This window comes from Strix aluco, chromosome 13 (genome assembly GCF_031877795.1).
Source record: "Strix aluco isolate bStrAlu1 chromosome 13, bStrAlu1.hap1, whole genome shotgun sequence".
NCBI lineage: Eukaryota > Metazoa > Chordata > Aves > Strigiformes > Strigidae > Strix > Strix aluco.
The window spans coordinates 5,783,731-5,803,001 of record NC_133943.1 but is presented as its reverse complement, the minus strand read 5'-3'; the positions used below and the strand labels follow the sequence as shown (position 1 = coordinate 5,803,001).

Genomic DNA, 19,271 nt, shown 5'->3' with positions numbered 1-19,271 from the left:
GTGAGGGCGGCCGCCGCGAAGGGACTCTGTGGGCGGCGGGGCTGGAGCCGGACGGAGCGGGACGAGCTCCCGGCCCTGTGGTGACCAGAGTCTCCCGGCTTCTCCCGCGGGCCCTGCCTGCCGAGGCGCGGGCAGAGCCGGGGTTCCCCCGTGCCGCTGCCCCGGGCCGAGCGGGAGGGAGGCGGGGGGGAGCGACGGGGCAAGACTGGGGGTCCCTTCCTCCGCCGCGCCCCGCCAGCGGACTGCCCTGGCCGAGCCCCCCGCCTTTCCCCGTGCCGCAGTGCCGCCGCCGGCCCTGCTCCGCTCCCAGCGGGAGCCGCGCCCGCTCCGCTGCGCCGGGCGCTGCCTCTCCTCCACCTTCTCCTCTCTTGCTTCGTGTCCGGCCCGGGGCGGGATCGCCCCCTGCCCCGCTCCCGCCGGCGAGGGCAGCGCGCTCCGCAGCCGAGCAGCCGGGGACCGGGGTGCTCGGCGTCCCCTGGGAGCTCCCCCTCGGCCTGAGGGGGTCGAGGGCTGAGCCGAGGGAGAGGCCCGCGCTGCGCGCCCCGCTCGATGCGAGGGGAGCGAACCTGAGCTTCCTCCTGAGCCGGAGCAATTTCTCAGCAGAAGTTTTAGAAGAGATGTAAGAAGTGCTTTTGCTCAGTTATGTGGCAGTTACATAATTGTACAACAGCGTAACTGGTTACAGCAGATGCACGTTGAAACTTTTTCCCTTGTCCCACCGACTTGCCTCAGCAGTGGTGCTGAGATACACCCAGTGTTTCTCTGCAGTGTATGAGTGATACTGTTACAGGTAGTTGGTAAAATCTTTGGTCAGTAATTGTTTGGGTGGCTTAAAGAAAAAGACTGACTTTTCAAAGAGCTGAATAGATGCGGAGTACTGCTACACTCTGCTGTAACCGATTGACATTACTCAGCTACTGCTTTGCTACGATTACCTTTTTTAACACTGTCCAGGAGTTGTGAGTAGAGGGGTGGGAGGCAACTCACTGTGGTTTTGTAGTTGGACTCATACCTGTTGATATATATTGCTGTAAAGATTAAAGAAAACCCCAACACTATTGAATAATAGTCTTTAAAAGGGCACACCTGAATTTGAAGATCGTTTGCAGGGGTGAATAAGAGAATGGGGGGAGATTTTCTGCACAGAATTTACATATCTTTTCATAAATATATATGTGTGTTCATTGTCTTTTCATTCTGTCAGTAGTAGAGTTTTAGCTTTAGGCTTAAAAATCAAGCTAAGTTTCTTCATGTTCTTATGCTTCTTTGTCAGTAATAACATTTCTGTAACCAAAACAACCCTGGGAATGTGTTCCCAACCGCTACAACCTGTTTGTTTCAGAAGCCTTTGACATGAAGATATCCAGAGGACAGATCTGGTTAATAATAAGTTGCCGTTGTAATAAATGCCTTTTAGGGAAGTGACTGTTTAATACAGGATGTATGCTACAGTGCAGTTGCTTTCAACTTCTAAAAATTTCTTGGTGGAATTCCGTATAACAACTGATAAGCCTACTGATGGTAGGTTTGATGTGATGGTTATTTTTCTAGTTAACTTTCATGAACCGCTCCTGTAAGTTTCCTATATGTGAATTTAAAAAAAAAAAAAAACCCAACAGCACCACTCAATTTACATGCATCTTCTGCATGTTCTAAAATAGAAAAACATCTTGAAACATTGTGATTCAGTAACATGCTATTATCAATAGGTAGAAGTATGTTTGCTGACTATCCTGTGACTTTCATTTTTGCTCTGGTCCTATTTGGTGCAGCTGCAGCTAGGAGCCCATAAATGAAAATTTATGGCAATAATGCCTATTTCAAAAAAACCCCTGTATGGAAGTGTGGAGTAGGTTACTTGGAGTGATTAATTGAATAATTTCAGGTAGGATAGTAACAGCTCAGGATTAAGAAACTTACTTGTCTGATATACTTTTCCCTTGAGCAGTGGCAATTCGGTTTTTATTTGGGGGATCTTGCCCCCAAAATAGATTGTCTGAAGTCCTGCAAACAGCTACAGTCCCATGGCACCTAATTTTACATTAATGCATGTGTCTGAGATAATGTATGTCCTGATGCATCCAAGCAGCTTGCAGCCCAAGTGAAAATTAGGGCTCAGCTTATGGAGAGGCCGGGTGCTTAGCATGGTGAATTGCAAAGGATGTCAGAACACATAAAACTTGTATGTTGTGATGCCTAATTCCCTCTTTGGGTCTTGTCTAAAGAGCTTATCCTGATCTCTAAATGATTTTTAAAAGATGGCTTTGTGCACACAAGGTTCCTTAAAAGGGGGGTTTCTCTGGTTCAGGATAACTTCCTTTTCCCCTACTTCTTTATCACTGTTACAGAAAAGTGTTTCATTAACCATGAGGAGGTATAGTTCTTGTGTAACTATCGGGTCTCTAACTTGATACCCAGCTTATGCAAAATCTATACTTGCTTGGTTTTGTTCTGCAAGCCCTTTTCAGAGACAGGATCTTGGCCTTTCAGCCATACCTTTCTTCCAGTGTATTCACTGCAAATACCATGGCTGCTCAGGGACTGTTAATCAAAAAATTTGGTACCTCAGAGTCCATGGCTTTGGAGTAATAAAAAGGGTCAGAAAGAAGAGTGGGGCTTTTCCTGGGATGTAATAGGAAAGGTTGGGAGTGCCTCTTAAGGCAGCATTTTGGTCTCACGTTAGTCTGAGTTGATTGTGGAGCTGCATCTGACTGCCCCTAAAAATACTGTATTGGAGGTGTAATTCTTTTCTTCCCTTGCTACTACTGCTGTGGCAGAGGCAGAAAGTTGGTAGCTCACATTTTCCCTTTGCTGATTCTTTCTCCTCTGCTTTTTTTTCTTAAGCTTCTAAGAGGAAATATCATGTAAATTTACTGTCTAAATTGCTGCCAGAGATGACCAAGTTGAATATTACTTAAAATGCTGCTTAGATTGTGAGAAACTAGAAGGTAGAAGGGACTCGAGACATTCTTGAGAATCCCTTAAGACTAACCATTATCAGTTCAGTTTAAGCCTGGTCTTTATTAGGATTTGTAGGTCTTCCACCTGTTTTATTTGCAAATTTCTTGGAGTTCATCTGCTGGCTTAAGCCGTGGAAAAGATGGTGCTCCCTCCTATGTGCACCTAGGAAGAGAGAGGTCCAAATTCTAATTCTTGAAGCAACCAAGAGCTATTTGTGTGGCTGTATGCTCTTCTAGGATGGGCTTCTGCATTGCTCTTAAGGCTTTCCTGTTTTGCATTTTGCATTGGCTCACAAATATTCTGTAGGCCAGCAAAGAGAGAGGGACTAGCTGCTCTTTCTTTAGCTAAAGCAGACGTTGTACAGCCGGTGGCTAGGACAGCTGCTCCGGGGGAAGGTGATCTGCTTTCATTTCCTCTTTCAAGGAACATTTGACGGTGCAATTTACTCTGGGCTGTAATGACACTATTTGTCATAGTGAACGTGAGATTAAAAATTTGAGACTTTGTGAGAGACCTCCTCAGTAATTATTGAGGTAATTCTCTTGTAAGGTTTGCAAGAGCGTTGGAGGCCAGGAAAACTGGAGGTCTCTACTTGTTACTGTAGCACTTTAGAGCTGAAGAGGTTTAGTCCATTACCTTGGTCTCGGATGTAATTACCTACCTCTAATTCATTCTTGACAGATGGATATAACTTACTGTCTATTATGGCATGAAAGTCTCTTTCAAACTATGGCACAGATCTCTAATTCTGGTAGGACTGTAGGTACACTAACTGATGGCATAGGATGTTGTGGTGTGTTTAAAATGGGAGGGAGCGTGGGTTGCGATAGGTATGGATCGGGGAAGGGTTGTCTGGCCGAGGTGAGGAGGCAGAGCCCTGCTTGAAATTTCCTCCTGAACTAGATTGAAAGGAATGTTGGAGAAACTGCATTAGCCTTGGCGATTTTGGGGGCAGTTGTTTGGTTTCAAACCTGTTTTGCAGTTGTAATTAAGTCTTTTATTGAAACCCTGTTTCCTTCTATGTATGTGGACTCCATGGGTTTCTGCTGTTGCTTTTATCTGCATTATCAGTGTTTGAAAGACATTTTTTTTCTGTAATACAGAAATTAATACAGTCCTAGCACATAGTAGTAACTCTAAGTTAGGGAGTAGCCTTCAAGTAGTAGAGTTGTTGAATTTGGGTGGTTTTGTTTGTTTTTACAGTTGTTTACTTAACTGCTTTTTGTTTTAAGGATTGGAATAGAAACATGTATTTACTTAAAGCTGTGAAAGCTGTAATTATTTGCTCTTTGTCTGCAAGTATTTTTCATTAGTGATAATACATGAAGTTGAAAGAATGCTTACTTAATGGTCTGCTATTGAAAAATTCATACGTGTTAAAATATGTATAATATATTTTTCATCTTGTTTGCCTGACATTAGTGAGAGATTGAACATTTGTTGTCTTTCTTTTTCTTTAAGATCTTGAAAACTTAACCAGGTCCTCGAGAGAGAAAACTACATGACACTACACCATGAGTGACAGTAAATGTGATAGTCAGTTTTACAGTGTTCAAGTTGCAGATTCAACATTCACTGTACTAAAACGTTACCAGCAATTGAAGCCCATAGGATCAGGGGCACAGGGCATTGTTTGGTGAGTAATAAATACTTTATTTAAATATAAAAAGCTATAAATATAAACCAGAATTTGAATGTATTCCTGATAGAGGTGCCAGAATGTAAAATACTGATGATCATTTCTGTCTCTTGCTACAGGGTTATGGACTAAATAAATTCTAAAACACCTGCTTGCTATAGTTCATGTGCAGACCTGTTTTTTATTTCTGTTTCTAGTTCTCGCATTCCCCATGTAGTTATGATATTGCAGTGTGAGGTATGACAATGTGATGGTGAGCGATTCTGGGTTTTACTCGTTTCTTCATCACGGCCCCCTTTCTTCCCCCCCTTTTATTCCCGATCACTCCTATCCGTTTCTAGGAGCCATCAATGCAGTGCCTTGCCATTAACTGGCAGGATGAGGCAAATCAGTGTCATTGTCACTCCATGGATTAACCAGAAAGGGATGCTGTATGAGGGGTTGGGCTGGCCGGCTCTTCCTTGGTGTGTCACCTCAGCTATGTGTCCAGCCTCCACTGGCCCAGGACGTGAGAGTCGTTAGTCTGATCCTGAACCTTAGTCTCTTGTATGGCACCACACCTCTGGGCCAGCTAAAGGTAAACACTTTCAAATGTTTTTTAGACTGCACCAATCCATTCTGCACGACTTAGTGCCAGCCCGTATTTTGTTGGGCCAAACTTACTTGGTAACAGCAGAAATGTTTATTGATGCGGTTTTTAATTCCTTACACAGGGAAGCAAACATGCTCAGGAATCCTCTAATATTAGACTTAATCACAACACATGGTGGGCTGTTCATGCTTTAAATCCAGTCTGCAGTTTCTCTTCATCTATAAATTCTGCAGAATAAGTCTGATGACTCATGTGTTGTGAGCAACTCCTTATACAGCACCTGCCCATTTCTTTTTGGTTTTTCATAACCGTAGTAAGTTATATATGTAGGAAAAGAGTGCATTTTTGTGAGAACATGCCTTTATTTTTAAATTAGATACCCACATTGCCCTGCTAATAGGTGAAAAATAAGCAAAATCAGAACAGCATATTTCATTCTTCCTTAGTGGGTTGAGTGATGAGTGGATAGGCATACTAGATCTTGGTTATTAGTGTTGGGGTAAGACTTAGTATAACGCTAACGTTTTCCAGGTATAAATATTCTTAAAGTTGTGCTTGTTCTAGATGGCATGCAGGAATTTAGAGTGTTTATAAGCATTCCTCCTTTCATTAGAAGTAGTGCATTTCTAAGCTATATGACTTAAACTAGGTGTTTGCTTCAAAATGAAGTTAGGGTCGTGTTAAGGTCAATGTTTTGGGAGGAAGAAGGAATGGTCTGTTTTATTGACTTGTTTTGAGAATACTTGATTTATGGAACAACAGAGTGAAGCATTGTATAAACTTTCATCTTCCTGTGAAATACCTGAAAACTATGTCTAGGTTTAAGAAGGTGCAAAATTTCTCCTAAAATTCCTTATAGTACACAAAGCAAAGATACAAACTACTAGGATGTAAAATGTAGTAAACTCAGTGTAAGATGAGTGCTATCCTGTCGTGTTTGGCTGAAAAAATTGTCCAGTCGTTAGTGTGGCACTCAGATGTGATGCTTTTTTTTAATCATGCAGTGTTTAACATGAAAGTTAGGAAAAGTATTTCTGGAGTTTTGTGTGTGGATTTTATTTTTTGGTGAGAAAGTTTTAATATTGCGTGTCACTTCAGCTAGGAGAGGTCTGAATTTTGCTATTTTTTTTCTCAAAATATGAATGGGAAACTCCATTGGTATTGGTTCTGCTTTTTTTTTTCTGTGATTATTAAAATGTAGAAAAACAGTTTTAAAAATACATATTTAGGAAAAGTGATAAATGAAAGCTCTAGGAAGATGAAAAAGTAACTCAGTTGTTATGTAGAGGGATTTCTTTCTCACACTGCAAACAGGGTAGGAGAGAAATTGGATATACCTGTTGTATTTTATGTCAAAGTACACTTTTATACATGACTTTCTGCACTTCTTTGTTACTAAGTATTAATACATTTAAAGTCTTATAATCTATTTAGGACTGAATAATCACTTATACAAAATTATTCTTTTGAAATAACTTTTGTCTTTGTCTTCCTGATATCTCTCTTCCGTTCTTGTCCTTGATTTCCTAAACTTTCTAGTGAATCTGACTTTTTTTTCTGTCCCAGCAAATTTCTTTTGTCCTGCAATGCAGCAAAGCCTTGATCTTATAGCACAGCTTTGTGTTGATAACTTTACATACAGTTGAATTTGAAGAAATGGTTGGGATAAGTTTGTTATTATTTGCAAACTCCTGTTTAGACAGTAAGGAAAGAGTTAGTGAAGTGGAACTGTCAGAGCAAGAGTCCATAGTAGTAGCATCGTGCAGTTCAAAGTGGAAGTCATTTGCCTACAGAAATGAAGTGTGATTTCCTACTGTAATTTAGGTCATAATGTTTTGTTAATAATTTTATCGTGTATGTGGCATCACTACTCTTAATATTAAATGTTTGCTCAAGATGCAAAGCTATCACAAGTGCAGTGAAGACCCTACTACAATTCACTATGATCAAATTGAAATTGCTGTTATATGGTGGGATAGACACTGAAATTCTTTCATGATACCAAACGCTGAAATAATTTGTAGACATTATGTTAGTAGCCAAGGTGATAACTGGGTAGACTCTGGCAAATGTACTTGTTAAAAATCTGCCTGAAACAGTTGTGGTGATGAAAAAGTCTCTTTGAATTCAAATGAGCAGGAATGGGGAAAGAAATTTAGCACCAATTACATCCATGATTTTTTTTTTGTTAGTTTATGTAAAATTATATGATATTTAGAAGTGTGGCCTTGGTACTAATAGGGATAATCTTCTGTCTTTTTTTTTTTTTCTTGGTAAATTAAATAAATGCATGCTCACACAATTTTTTGTTTTTTTTTTTCTTCTACCAGTCTGTTTTTAATTCTTTACCCTTGGATTGTGTAGGTAGCAGACAGCTTCATTTTTGTAAAAAAAATTTTTTTGGAGCTCCAATATTGGTCACTTCCATGTAGATAAGCAAAATAAAGAGGTTTAGGTGGTGTCCTTCACATGTGCTCAGACTGAGCCTTGACATATACCCAGTTTGTCAGATCAAGGGCTACTTCCCCTAAAACTGGTCCTTTGTCCACTGCTGACCTGTGATTGACTCGAACAGCTAATTCACACAGACCCTGTTGGTTAATGATTTTCTACTAATTACCAGGTGTAGCTAGTCATTAACATATGCAAACCATTTTAATTTACATATAACATCTTGGTGAAGTGAATACTGAAACATCAGTGCTTTCATATTTGGGAGGAAAATAATTTTTCCAGCTGTCTGGCCAGTTGCCTTCCTCCCATTTTGTGTTTTGTTTTGCACAGACATAAAGGCTTTAAATCTGAGAGTGATCATATCATTGAACAGTGACTTGCATATTTCACAGAACTAAGCTGAAATAAATGCTAGCAATCCTTTAGTGCAAGTGGCACATAGATTCAAATTTGGGACATGTAATCTGGGCCGTGCCTCCAAGAAAACTCATCTCATGGGTGAGCCCTGCTTTGTGGTGGTATTGCTTTTTCCAGTAGGGAAAGTGGTGACTTGATGCTGGTAAGCTGCGTTTAATTTGTGTATTGTTATCACAGGGGAGCTGTACTTTTTGTGAGAGTACTGTAATGTGATGGTCCTTGTACGTGTCTTGACGAGATAAGGAAGGAGCTCACAAAGAGCTTAAATAAGCTTGGAAAATATATGTGAATGAGAATTCTTCCATACCTTAAAAAAGTAACATTAAATGGAAATAGAGTAATATAGGAATCCTTATTTAAAACTGGAACTATTTAAAGATTGGAACTCTTGAGTAGTTTGCGGTATGAATTCACATATATTTTTGACAAATTGTGTGTTAATGAAGAATATTTCCACTTCAGTCTCATTCTGCATATACATATAATTTAGCTGTAGATTCTTACACTTGTTAAATCAAGTTTACACCTTGATCTCAAACTGCAGAGGAGGAAGGAACTGAAAAACAAGATTAATAGCCATGTTCACATTTAAACTCTTGTGTTGCTCCCTGCAATCTGAGTTTTCCATATTTCTCAATTCCATTAATTATATTTTTTCCAAAACCAGATGATGAATGTAACTTTTTACTAGGCACTGCAATTGTTTATAATTGTAAACTATCCACATACAGGAGAGTATCGATGCCTGCAGAACGGATCACGGTGACATGGTTGTGACTCTCCTTTAGCAAAGAGAAATTTCTGTTGCAAATACTAAATGATTGTCAGTCAACGACAGTGTTAAGAAAATACTCCAAATATACAGATTAGACAACTGAAAGGCTTCTTGATTTCAAATAAGCTCAAAATATTTTTGGATCGCAATTTTGAATGTGAGTCTTGAGTCAGCAGATTCAGTCTTAAGACAGAAAGGAGGGCGGGAAGACTTCTGGTGAGTGTCAGTGGCTTCTGTTTAACTATTTGTATTTATTAAAGAATGTGTAGATTTTAAGGGATGTTTATTTTCTAAATGAAAATTACATGAAGTTAATATAAACAGCTTAGTGGATATGCTTTGTCTTGAATCTTGAATTCTTTCCTCCTGTCTCCCTTTTGTCCCTCCTCTCCCTCAAACAGACTTCAACTTAAGTTGTTTGTCTTTGAAAACTTCTAGTGCTGCGTTTGATACAGTCCTTGGAATAAATGTTGCTGTAAAGAAGCTGAGTCGTCCTTTTCAGAATCAAACCCACGCAAAAAGGGCTTACAGAGAGCTTGTTCTTTTAAAATGCGTCAATCACAAAAATGTAAGTTTGGCTTCAGATTTCTCTCCCTCATTACTCTAGGTTGTCAAAAAAGCTCAGGATTTGCTCTCCTACTTGCTGTTAGTAACCAAAGTAATGGAAAAATAGCGAGAGAAAGACTGGCAAGGTTTGCTGTGGGTAATGCAGTTAGTTCTCCACAATGCACAGTTAAGTTCTTGGGTGAGCTGTCTGGAGTATGAGGTGCCACAAGGAGAAGGTTTTTGCTGCGTTGTTGGTATAGGTTTACCATCAGTGTCAGATTTATAGAGGAGGCCCTGCTTTATTGCATTTGCCCTCTTAAGTCATGCAGCAGCAAAGCCTGCTTGGCAGTGGGTTTCTTTGTGGGTTTGGCTCTTGTAACTGCTCTGTAGTTAAATCTGAATTTAGACAAGATTTTTATTAAATACAGTGTTTAACTGGTGGGGTTTGCAGGTATGCAGCACTGTCTAACAATTAGTTGGTAAACAGAAGTGAAATACTATGGACAATACACATATATTTTAAAATCTTTGAACCTTCTAAAATAACAAGCCTTAATCGATACATCAGCGTTCTAGTACAAGAACATAAGGTTTATGTGACTGTTATGTTTTGATACTAATGTGAACTAGAAACATTGCTGATTTTTGAAGTTGTGCACTCAGGTCTAAAACTTCCTGGAATCAACTAGCCTTTTGGGATTGATTTTTAAGCAAGCTTTTGGTGAAGTCCAGAAGTAGCAGAATAAAAGCAAGGTGGTTATTAAAGATGGCAATACAGTAATTTTAGCAGTTCTTCTGGAAATAGTACATCATCATCTAAGTTTAACGGGGTGGTGTGGGGCAACTCTGTGTACATGTTCTTGGACAGCCTTAGTAAAAGTTTCTTGCACATGTGATTTAAAATAAGACATTTAGGATTTGGGATATATTTTAGGCACTGAGGAGGGAGATAGGTGTCGTATAACTTTAAAAAGAAAAAAGTGGTTTTGTCCTGTCTCAGCTCCTTTGGCATCCATGCTGCAGTTTTGAACTATTTCTGAATTGGCAGTTTTTCAGCACATGTGAATTAAGTGAAGCCAAGTAACATTCAAATTGTATATAGTAACAGCGTGCATTTGGTTTTTGAATAGTAGCTTCTGCAATAGTGAATTTTTATGTGATTTAAAGTGGAAGTTTCTTCTAATGTTTATTTTTATTTTATAGATAATTAGTTTATTAAATGTATTCACACCACAGAAGTCACTAGAAGAATTTCAGGATGTGTAAGTACTAGATTTTTTTGGTTTAATTTTCCTGACAAATACTGGCCTAAGCCCTGGAGCTGTATTTCCAGTATCCTACAGACTTCACACTTTGAAAATAAGAGGGTAGTTAAAAGCTGAGTTTAACCTTTAATTAGTCTTTATCTCCAGATTTTTTTCAAGAAAGACCAAAAAAGTTGTTTCACTACATGTGTAAGATGGAAGTGGGAAATAAAAAAATATTTATTTACCTTTTATTCATCCATCTGCCATTTGTTGATTGCATATGCATCTGGTTTGTGTGCATTGTCCTTTAGCTAAATGGGTCACCTCAGGATAATATGGTCTGAATAACCTGATACCATTTTTTGGCATGCCAGTCCCATCAGCACAACAGTATTTTTGGCCTCAATTAAGAACTGACTGTTTCTTTTTTATGCAAGCTGTGTCAATTGGACTAGAAGGGATTCATGGTGATTTAATTGGTGGGATATTCATAGGTTCCAGTGAATATGCTGTTGTGGTTTGTGAATGGGCTTTTTGGGTAAACGGGGGAGCGTGTGAGTCTGAGGCAGGTAAGCAGATGATATTTTAACTTGAAAATGAATCATTCCTCCTTAGTTCTTACTGTGCTTTGCTTAATTTTCTAATTTTTAAAAAATTAAAATACAGTAAAAGGAAGCATCATTTTTTGACACATTGCAGTATCTGCAATTTCTGCATCAGCTTCAGTCAGTCTTAGTTTTTCATGCTGCATAACCTCAGAATTATTCTTCTGTACTGCTGTTTATAAAACTGGTGGAATTGTCATCTCTTGTGACAGACTATTGAACACTCAATTTTTAATAGTAAGACTATTTGAATAGATAATAATTTGATTTTGAAATTGTGGTCACGTATGATTTTTTTAATCGTAAGCTTTTTGACACTTAAGTTAGCAAAGTAGTTGACTTTTATTAAACGTCTCTCATGCTAAGCTTAAGCCTGATGTGTAAAGACTTGAGTTTTCTTAATGCTTTCTTTTTTGTGCTTTAGATATTTGGTTATGGAGCTGATGGATGCAAATTTGTGCCAGGTTATTCATATGGAATTGGATCATGAAAGAATGTCTTATCTTCTTTACCAAATGCTATGTGGTATCAAACATCTCCACTCAGCTGGTATCATCCACAGAGTAGGTAGTATTAGATCATTAACAATACTCTTTATGAACACAGATGTTCTCAATGAGTCAGGGGGAAGGCAAGGGGTTGCTATTTCATAAGTATGTTTCTTTCGTAAGAATGTTATTAAACCTAAAGATAGTTTTTATCTTTGAACTAGAAACAGTATTGTAAATAGATCTTAAATCAGGTAATCTCTGTGGATTTAACTAATGCCAAACTAATTAAAAGATAAAACATGAGTATCTGGACCTTTCAAATTACTAAAGAATGAGTCTTTAAAATTTAATAGTTACCTCTTAAATATCTCTATCGTTGGAGGTATTGAAAAGTCATCTGGACATGGCCCAGCTGGCTGTAGGTGGCCCTGCTTGAGCTGGGGGTGAAACAGGTGACCTCCAGAGGTCCCTTCCAACCTCAACCATTCTGCGATTCTGAAAAGTAAAGTTTGTAAATGATCAGAATTTCAAAGTCTCGTGCAGACTTCATATAGCTCTTGGCTTCTGTTGTTTTGCTGCTGCTCTTTTTTAAAAAAATGTTTAATTTCATCACTAGTCTGTTTGACTAATTAATTAGATTGAGAGTTGATTTTTGAAAAGATACCAGGCTAGGAAAGGAACAGAGCTGGGATAGTTCAGAAGGAATGGAATAGTAGAAATTACATCTAGAAACTACTCAGTCTGTGAGCAAACAGTACATTCAGTAGTGTTCTGCAGAAGATTTGTTGCTTTCCTGAAACATGCAAACCCACATGAATTATTTGCATGTCCCCATCTCCTTTAAGAAAAGGAAGTTCTGTACCTGAGAACATGGTTCATGTGGTTGAAGCGAAGTCCAGCATTTGAGCAGAATTAAATGTACATCTGCAATTTGGCTACTTCTATAATTTTCTGACTAAAGCCTAATTATTCTAGTTTTCCCTAACTGTGTATCCTTTTGGGTGCAATAATGGCTCTTCCCATGAGACACATCTCCTACAGTATTTTATTTCTCTCCTCACTCATTGGGTAACTGTGTTTTCACTACATCCTAATTCTGAGAAATTTGCTAATCGTTATAACGCAGGTGACTTGTCTGTCATTAACAAATACACTTATTAATGCTTTGTGTGTTGAGAAACTCCTTTTCCTACAGATACTTGACCAATTCATGATGCTGTCTTTATGGTCTATACCCTAATAATGGCAGTATTTGGAACTCCTTTACTCCTACCCAAAATATGTCCACTTAATGTGTGAAAGGAAGCAGATATATATACATATTGTCCATATATACACACAATTGTAGAACTGACTGTACTGTCAGTGCACAAATGGGTAAAATAAGACTTTGCAGGCAACTTTGATTCTGTTTTTCCCTGAATTTTTTTGAGTACTTAGCTGTGTAGCATTTAACTTCTCTAGCCTGTGTATAAAGCAGATATATCAGAGCAGAAGTTTGCAGCTGTTAACAAAGTGAATTGGTGACATATATTGACTGTGAAGGGGGGGGGTGTATTATTCGGTATGTTGGTCCTTCCTTAACTGAAGTAATTTCTTGTTAGGATTTGAAACCCAGCAACATAGTAGTAAAATCAGATTGTACGCTCAAAATCCTTGATTTTGGACTGGCAAGAACAGCGTGTACAAACTTCATGATGACTCCATATGTAGTAACACGGTATTACAGAGCACCAGAGGTTATCCTTGGGATGGGATATAAAGAGAACGGTAAGTTGCTGGGGTAATGCTTTACATTTTTTGTCTAAAGAGTATCTGTCTCAGAACATAATGCCTTTAAAAGGGGGAGGGAGAGCTGGTTTCCCGCTGTCATGTCTGTTTGAAGTGTGTTAATCATGGTAAATTACACCGTAATAATTTTGGAGAATATAATAGTTTCTGCTCTATGTGCCTATCTCCATTTAACATCTACTGCTCCCTCTCCCCTGCTATTATCTTTTCATGTGTTGTCCCATTGTCTTGTTGCCATTTTTTTATTCTACAAAACACTGTTGAGACATGCTGCATGATATTAAAAAAACCCCCCACATCAATATGTAAACAATAAGCCCTTTTATCAGTGTGATTTTATTCTGAAGCATCTTCTTTCGACAGTCTGTCCCCTTTTGCATCTCTGATTATTAAAATCAGTTTCAGATCCCTATCATAAACCATGCCTTATACTCTCTTAAATCTGCATGGCACTCAAAGAGGCTAGGTGTTATGTTATTAAAAACGATACAGCTGTAATATATTGAATGTTTAGCCAGCAAAATTGGCAAGGAAATTGTCCTTGACTTGCATTTTCGGGGGTTTTACCTGCTGATTTTTACTAGCGGTGGAGTAATAGCTGCCTCCTCTGGACTTCTATGCTGGTGCATCTTTTTGCTTTATCATAGGGGCTTGGGGATACCACGTTTTTTGTATACGTGTAACTTTGGCTGTGTAAAGCAAGGGACTTGCAGGACCTTGCTGGGCCACTGATAATGAAAAAAACCTGCCATTAATATGCAAGGCAGCTTATTGTACAGCAAATGCTGATGTGGATCCAAACTTTTGTAGAGGCTGTTCTGGATGGGACAAAAAAATAAATTATCTGCAGGACTGTAGGAATACAGTGTGAGCTTACAAATAAATAATTGTGTTTAAAAAAACCTCTTTAATCTTTTGTCCTTGTTGCACCTAACATATGATAGTGGATATCTGGTCTGTTGGGTGCATTATGGCAGAAATGGTCCTCCATAAAGTCCTGTTCCCAGGAAGAGATTGTATCCTTCTTCATGGTTTCAGATATGTAAACACTGATTGTATTTTACAAAATGCTAATAACAAAACTTAGCAACAGTCAGTTGGTGGTGATATGATTGAAAATTCATGTTAGCAGTTTGGTTTTCCACATTGTTGTGTTTTATTGTAGATGCTAGATGTTTTTGTTTGTTTTTCTCACTTTTGTTCATGATATTTCATAATTTGATCATTTCATTTTTACTTTCAGTTGATATCTGGTCAGTTGGGTGCATCATGGGAGAATTGGTGAAAGGTTGTGTGATATTCCAAGGCACTGATCGTATCCTTCCCTAGTCATCCTTGAATCCCTATGTTTTAATAGATCTACTGTACTATTTGAAATTAGTGTCATTAACCAAATTGTTGAGCTTTCCATTTTATTTTCTTAGTAGACTATATTTCGTGTAATTTGTACTGGTTGAATCCATAGAATTTATACTAAGAGCTTCAGCTTTTGTAGCTTAAAAAAGGATACTGTTAGGTTTAAAAAATAAATAGCAGTAAGTATATTTTCTTACTCTTGTTCTTTGTAGATAAGTGTTATAAGCAGAAGTCTACAAAGTTACTTTTTACTATGCATGGATTTTGCTTACTATTTGTTTGAACAGTAGACTTTTTTTTTTATCGTACAATTTTTTGAGTTTCAGACTTTTTTCTTGCTTATTAGGACTTGCTGGGCAACACTGTCCTAACTGCAAGCACACTGCATGAGATCTTTTTTATTACTATTATTTAATATAAAAAGAAAAACTTTTTCTTTTTGGAGTTTTTTTTCATTCTATTAAAATTTTATTTTGGGCTTACTTTTTCTGTAAGACTGTTATTCCTCCATTTCCCCCTCCCAATATTTTTGACTCAGATTTGTCTTCATAAAATTCTGTTCTCTTGTATGATAGTAATTGTAGGAAGTTATACTGTATTAAAAGCAAACAAAACCCTCATATGTTTTCATGCCTTAGAGACTGGAAATCTCAGTAACACATCACTGGGTCACAAACAAATCTTTACACTGTATTAAGCGAACAGAAGTGATCATTTAATAAAGTAAATGTTCTCTGAAGATTTTGATGTATTTCAGAATATTTCCCTAGAAACAAAATTTGAAACATTTGACTCATTATCAAGTTCCAATTATAAAAATTGGAGGAAAACCAATTTCATCCTTTATAAATAATATCTTACAAAGTAGTAGCTAGTGTTGTAGGACTAGACATTCAAAACTGATCATTAGATAAATAGAATCTGTCCAGGTGATGTAATTAAACCAGAATTGCCAGTTATGGCTGTAGGTCATCAGAAGCTATAGCTTCTGATTTTGAAGATTTTGAAGAAAGTATAATATTTTTGCTCGTCAGCAAGGAAAAGTTGAGTCCACCACTAAAGATATCAAGTACATGTTCACAGATACCTATGTATCTTATAGAGGAGAACTTTCAATTTTAATGCTAAATTTCATGACACTAATCTTCAGCAGTTGATCACACGTTATTTGGTAGTATAAATGATTAATTGTTAAATAAGTCTTTTTGTTTTCCACCTTTCTTCCTTTCTATACTTATTGTTTTACCTTTTGAAGCCTTCAGACCAACCTAACACAATTCTTCATGTATGTTATGTGTTTCACCTGCATGTTAGCATGGGCTATTTTGATTCATTCATGAATAAATGAAGGAAATTTTGTCCATACTTGTTGAATATGCAAGCTATCATTTGTGGTTCTCTGGAGGTCACTGAAGTTCCACCAGTCTATGTTTCAAGGAGTCTCCTCCCCTGGTATCTTATTGAAGTGCATAGGTGTGCTTACAGGGTTTTTTATTTCTTGTTAGACTTTCGGTTCTCTTGAATGTAAAATACTGATAACTGTGTTGTTGAAACTTGTCCCAAGTGGTAACTGCTTCAGTCAGATTGTCACTTTGTTTTACCTTCAGCTGCACGGTTGTTTTGACAGTGTGGTTTATGGGTGATGCTGGCGCAAGTGGACATGAAGTTTCCTATTTTTTTGGCTGTGTTTGGGGTTTTTCTGTTTGTTTGGTTTTTAAGTCAAATTTTGAAATGTCTTAATATTTGGAGAGGGAACCAAGTTCAGCCTGTTGCCTTTGACTTATCTTCAGGAAAGCCTACTCTTAGGCTCAGTAGTTTGTATTTTCCCGTAGGGTCGGTGGGGGTTACTGGGATAGTTGCAGTAGTGCTCTGGGGGGGATGAGGTGCTCCACATTGCCAGGGCGATGGGTGCCCTGAACCTGCTCCCGACTGGTGCTGCGGAGTCCTGAGTCACGGGCGGGTGCTGCCGCACTGGAAAGGCAAAACGTAGAAAAATCAGGCAACGTAGCTACCCAAGATGAAATAATGGAAAGCCTAGCAGCACCGGCGTGTTTTTAATGCTCTTTCTGCCCAGATAGTGAAGGAAACAAAGACTGATGCAGAAAGCATGAGGGGGCATTCATGCTTTCTTGGGAAAAATCATGCTTTGTTGTGATTGTAGTAAGAACTGTTTTCAGCTTTTTTTCCAGAGTCCCCAAAAGTAGGCAGATATATTTGGTATGGGCTAAACTTCTGGTTACTTTTGACCCCAAGGTCACTGGAACAGGAAGGGTAGTTTTGTCTGCAGATTGGAAGGTTATTCACATAGCATGCTGTCTGTGCTTTACATTGAAATTAGGGTGTTCTCCCATTTGGGTTTCTGACAAGAGGCCTAGCTTATTTCAAGTCCAATCCTATATAGGGGATGTTAAAAATTTTTTTTCTCAGTATCTGTAAAGCACTCTGAAGCAATCCAACTGCGTCATTGGGTTTTTTTTTTCCATTTTTTATTACCAAAGTGACATAGGTCATCAAGTTTTTCTGCCCTCCCCCCAGTGCTCTGAGACCACCATAGACTGGACTCTGATTAGCTGACTAACCAAGCTGCTGTTACTCAAAGAAAAAGCATCTTCTTGAATCTAGATTGGTGGAGATCTCACAGAAATCACTTTTCCAGCTAAGAACAAAATTTCCTGATGTATGTTAGAATTTTCTTTGTTATGTGTTTTGTTTTAGCATGAGAGTTAACAATATTGACTTCTTACTTCTGATTTTAATATGGTTTTTCCATTGGAATGTATTCAGTAAGCAAATAAAATTTTCAATCTTTGTATCAGAAGTCTAAAATCTTAGCATAAAGCAATTACTATACATATATATATAGTTGTATTCTTGGCATATTAACTGAAATAAAAGCACCTCAGTTTTTTAAATACATTTTAATTCAAAGTGCAGCAAATTTGTTGTTTTGTTACAAAATCTGTCTATGAGAATGGATAGGTTGAAGCACTAGATTGTGAATTTAGCTATGAATGTTTGCAAGGTCAGTGGTTAGACTCTGCTAGAATTGCACATTCTTTTTATCAAAAAAACCTGTAAAGTATAAATCTGAATAAACTTGAAATATCAGGAATACTAATGCAGTGTGATAAATGAGCTTTGTTACCCTGACTAGGCTCGTTCAGAGTGGACTCTGGTATCTCTGTAACAAGTGTCACCATGTCTAGGGGAAGTGCCTTCACTTGAAAGAGGGAGAAGGGACAGTCCAGAAGAAACTTGAGGCACAACTTCCAACTTGTGGCTTGTAAATGCAATTCCTATACAATATTTAAATTCTGAATTTAAGAACAGAGTAGCCTTTTTGAGTAAAACTGACAGAAATCTGGATTCACTGTTCAGAGCTCCTTTGAACCTTTTCTGAATTTAAAAATTCAAAAAATAAAACAGCAACAACAAACCCTGCCTCCCCCAACCACCCCACCCGCCCCAACGCTACAACCCAAAGCCTAATTTCCTTAGGAGACAGGCACAAAATTCCTTACTTTGAATGGGATGTATTTGTGCTTTAGGGTTTTTTCATGCATGTTTCCCTATTTTCAGTAATCTTCAATGTTGATGGTATTATGTTGCACTTAGAAGATTCAACAGCAGCCTTTCTTTTCTGTCCTTGTAGTTGTTTTGCTAAGAATGCAATTGCCAAATAACTACTTTTGGACTCCAAAAAAAGTATTGCTTTCAATACTAGCCAATAGATAATAATTAGCAAAAGATACTTAAGTATCATGCATTGTGCAGCACTTCTAGCCTGTCCTTAAGATTATAAAATCTGAATCTTATTTTTATGTCAACTTAGCTTTTTGCATGGTAGCTCAAAAGAGTGCTGTTGATGCTAGAATGAAGTTCATATTTGTGTCCTTTGTTCAAGTTTTCATTAACTTTTCAGATTTCTGTAAGTGATGTTTTTGAATAGTGCAGACTTCAAATTCTTCAGCTGATTTTCCTAAAGATATGGTGCAGATATTGATCAGTGGAATAAAGTTATTGAACAATTAGGAACACCATCAGCAGATTTCATGAAGAAACTACAGCCTACAGTGAGGAATTATGTGGAAAACAGGCCAAAATATCCTGGTATTAAATTTGAAGAGCTCTTCCCAGACTGGATATTTCCATCCGAGTCTGATCGTGACAAGTTAAAAAGTAAGGCGAGTTTTTTCTCTTTTCTCTTTAAAAGACGTTAATTTAAAATGTCTGCAGTACACTTAAACATTTTATATTTTTAATTATTGCAATAGGTGTCAACATTAGAAGCTGCATACCTTCTGTTTCATTTGTGACATGTCCTGGAATCTTAGTAGTAGTCATTAAATACAGAACTATTTCTCTGTCCCCAGTATTCTGTTTAATTCTTTTAATTC

The 19,271-nt window shown here is 38.0% G+C and overlaps 1 protein-coding gene across 12 annotated transcripts in view; it reads left to right on the top strand.

The window, feature by feature from the left end:
• MAPK9 (mitogen-activated protein kinase 9) overlaps positions 1-19,271 on the top strand; it is a 79,326-nt gene that overhangs the window by 139 nt on the left and 59,916 nt on the right. For 9 of the 12 annotated variants that reach the window (XM_074838942.1, XM_074838937.1, XM_074838938.1 and 6 more), the window contains exons 2-8: positions 4,423-4,597; positions 9,277-9,406; positions 10,588-10,646; positions 11,661-11,799; positions 13,332-13,497; positions 14,762-14,833; positions 18,871-19,053. In XM_074838942.1, the coding sequence (XP_074695043.1) occupies positions 4,476-4,597; positions 9,277-9,406; positions 10,588-10,646; positions 11,661-11,799; positions 13,332-13,497; positions 14,762-14,833; positions 18,871-19,053 (871 nt within the window). In that variant the 5' untranslated portion in view covers positions 4,423-4,475. Of the gene's footprint in view, positions 1-15; positions 620-4,422; positions 4,598-9,276; positions 9,407-10,587; positions 10,647-11,660; positions 11,800-13,331; positions 13,498-14,462; positions 14,535-14,761; positions 14,834-18,870; positions 19,054-19,271 lie in introns of those variants that run through there. The other 3 variants (XM_074838935.1, XM_074838933.1, XM_074838931.1) reach the window with 2 other exon arrangements.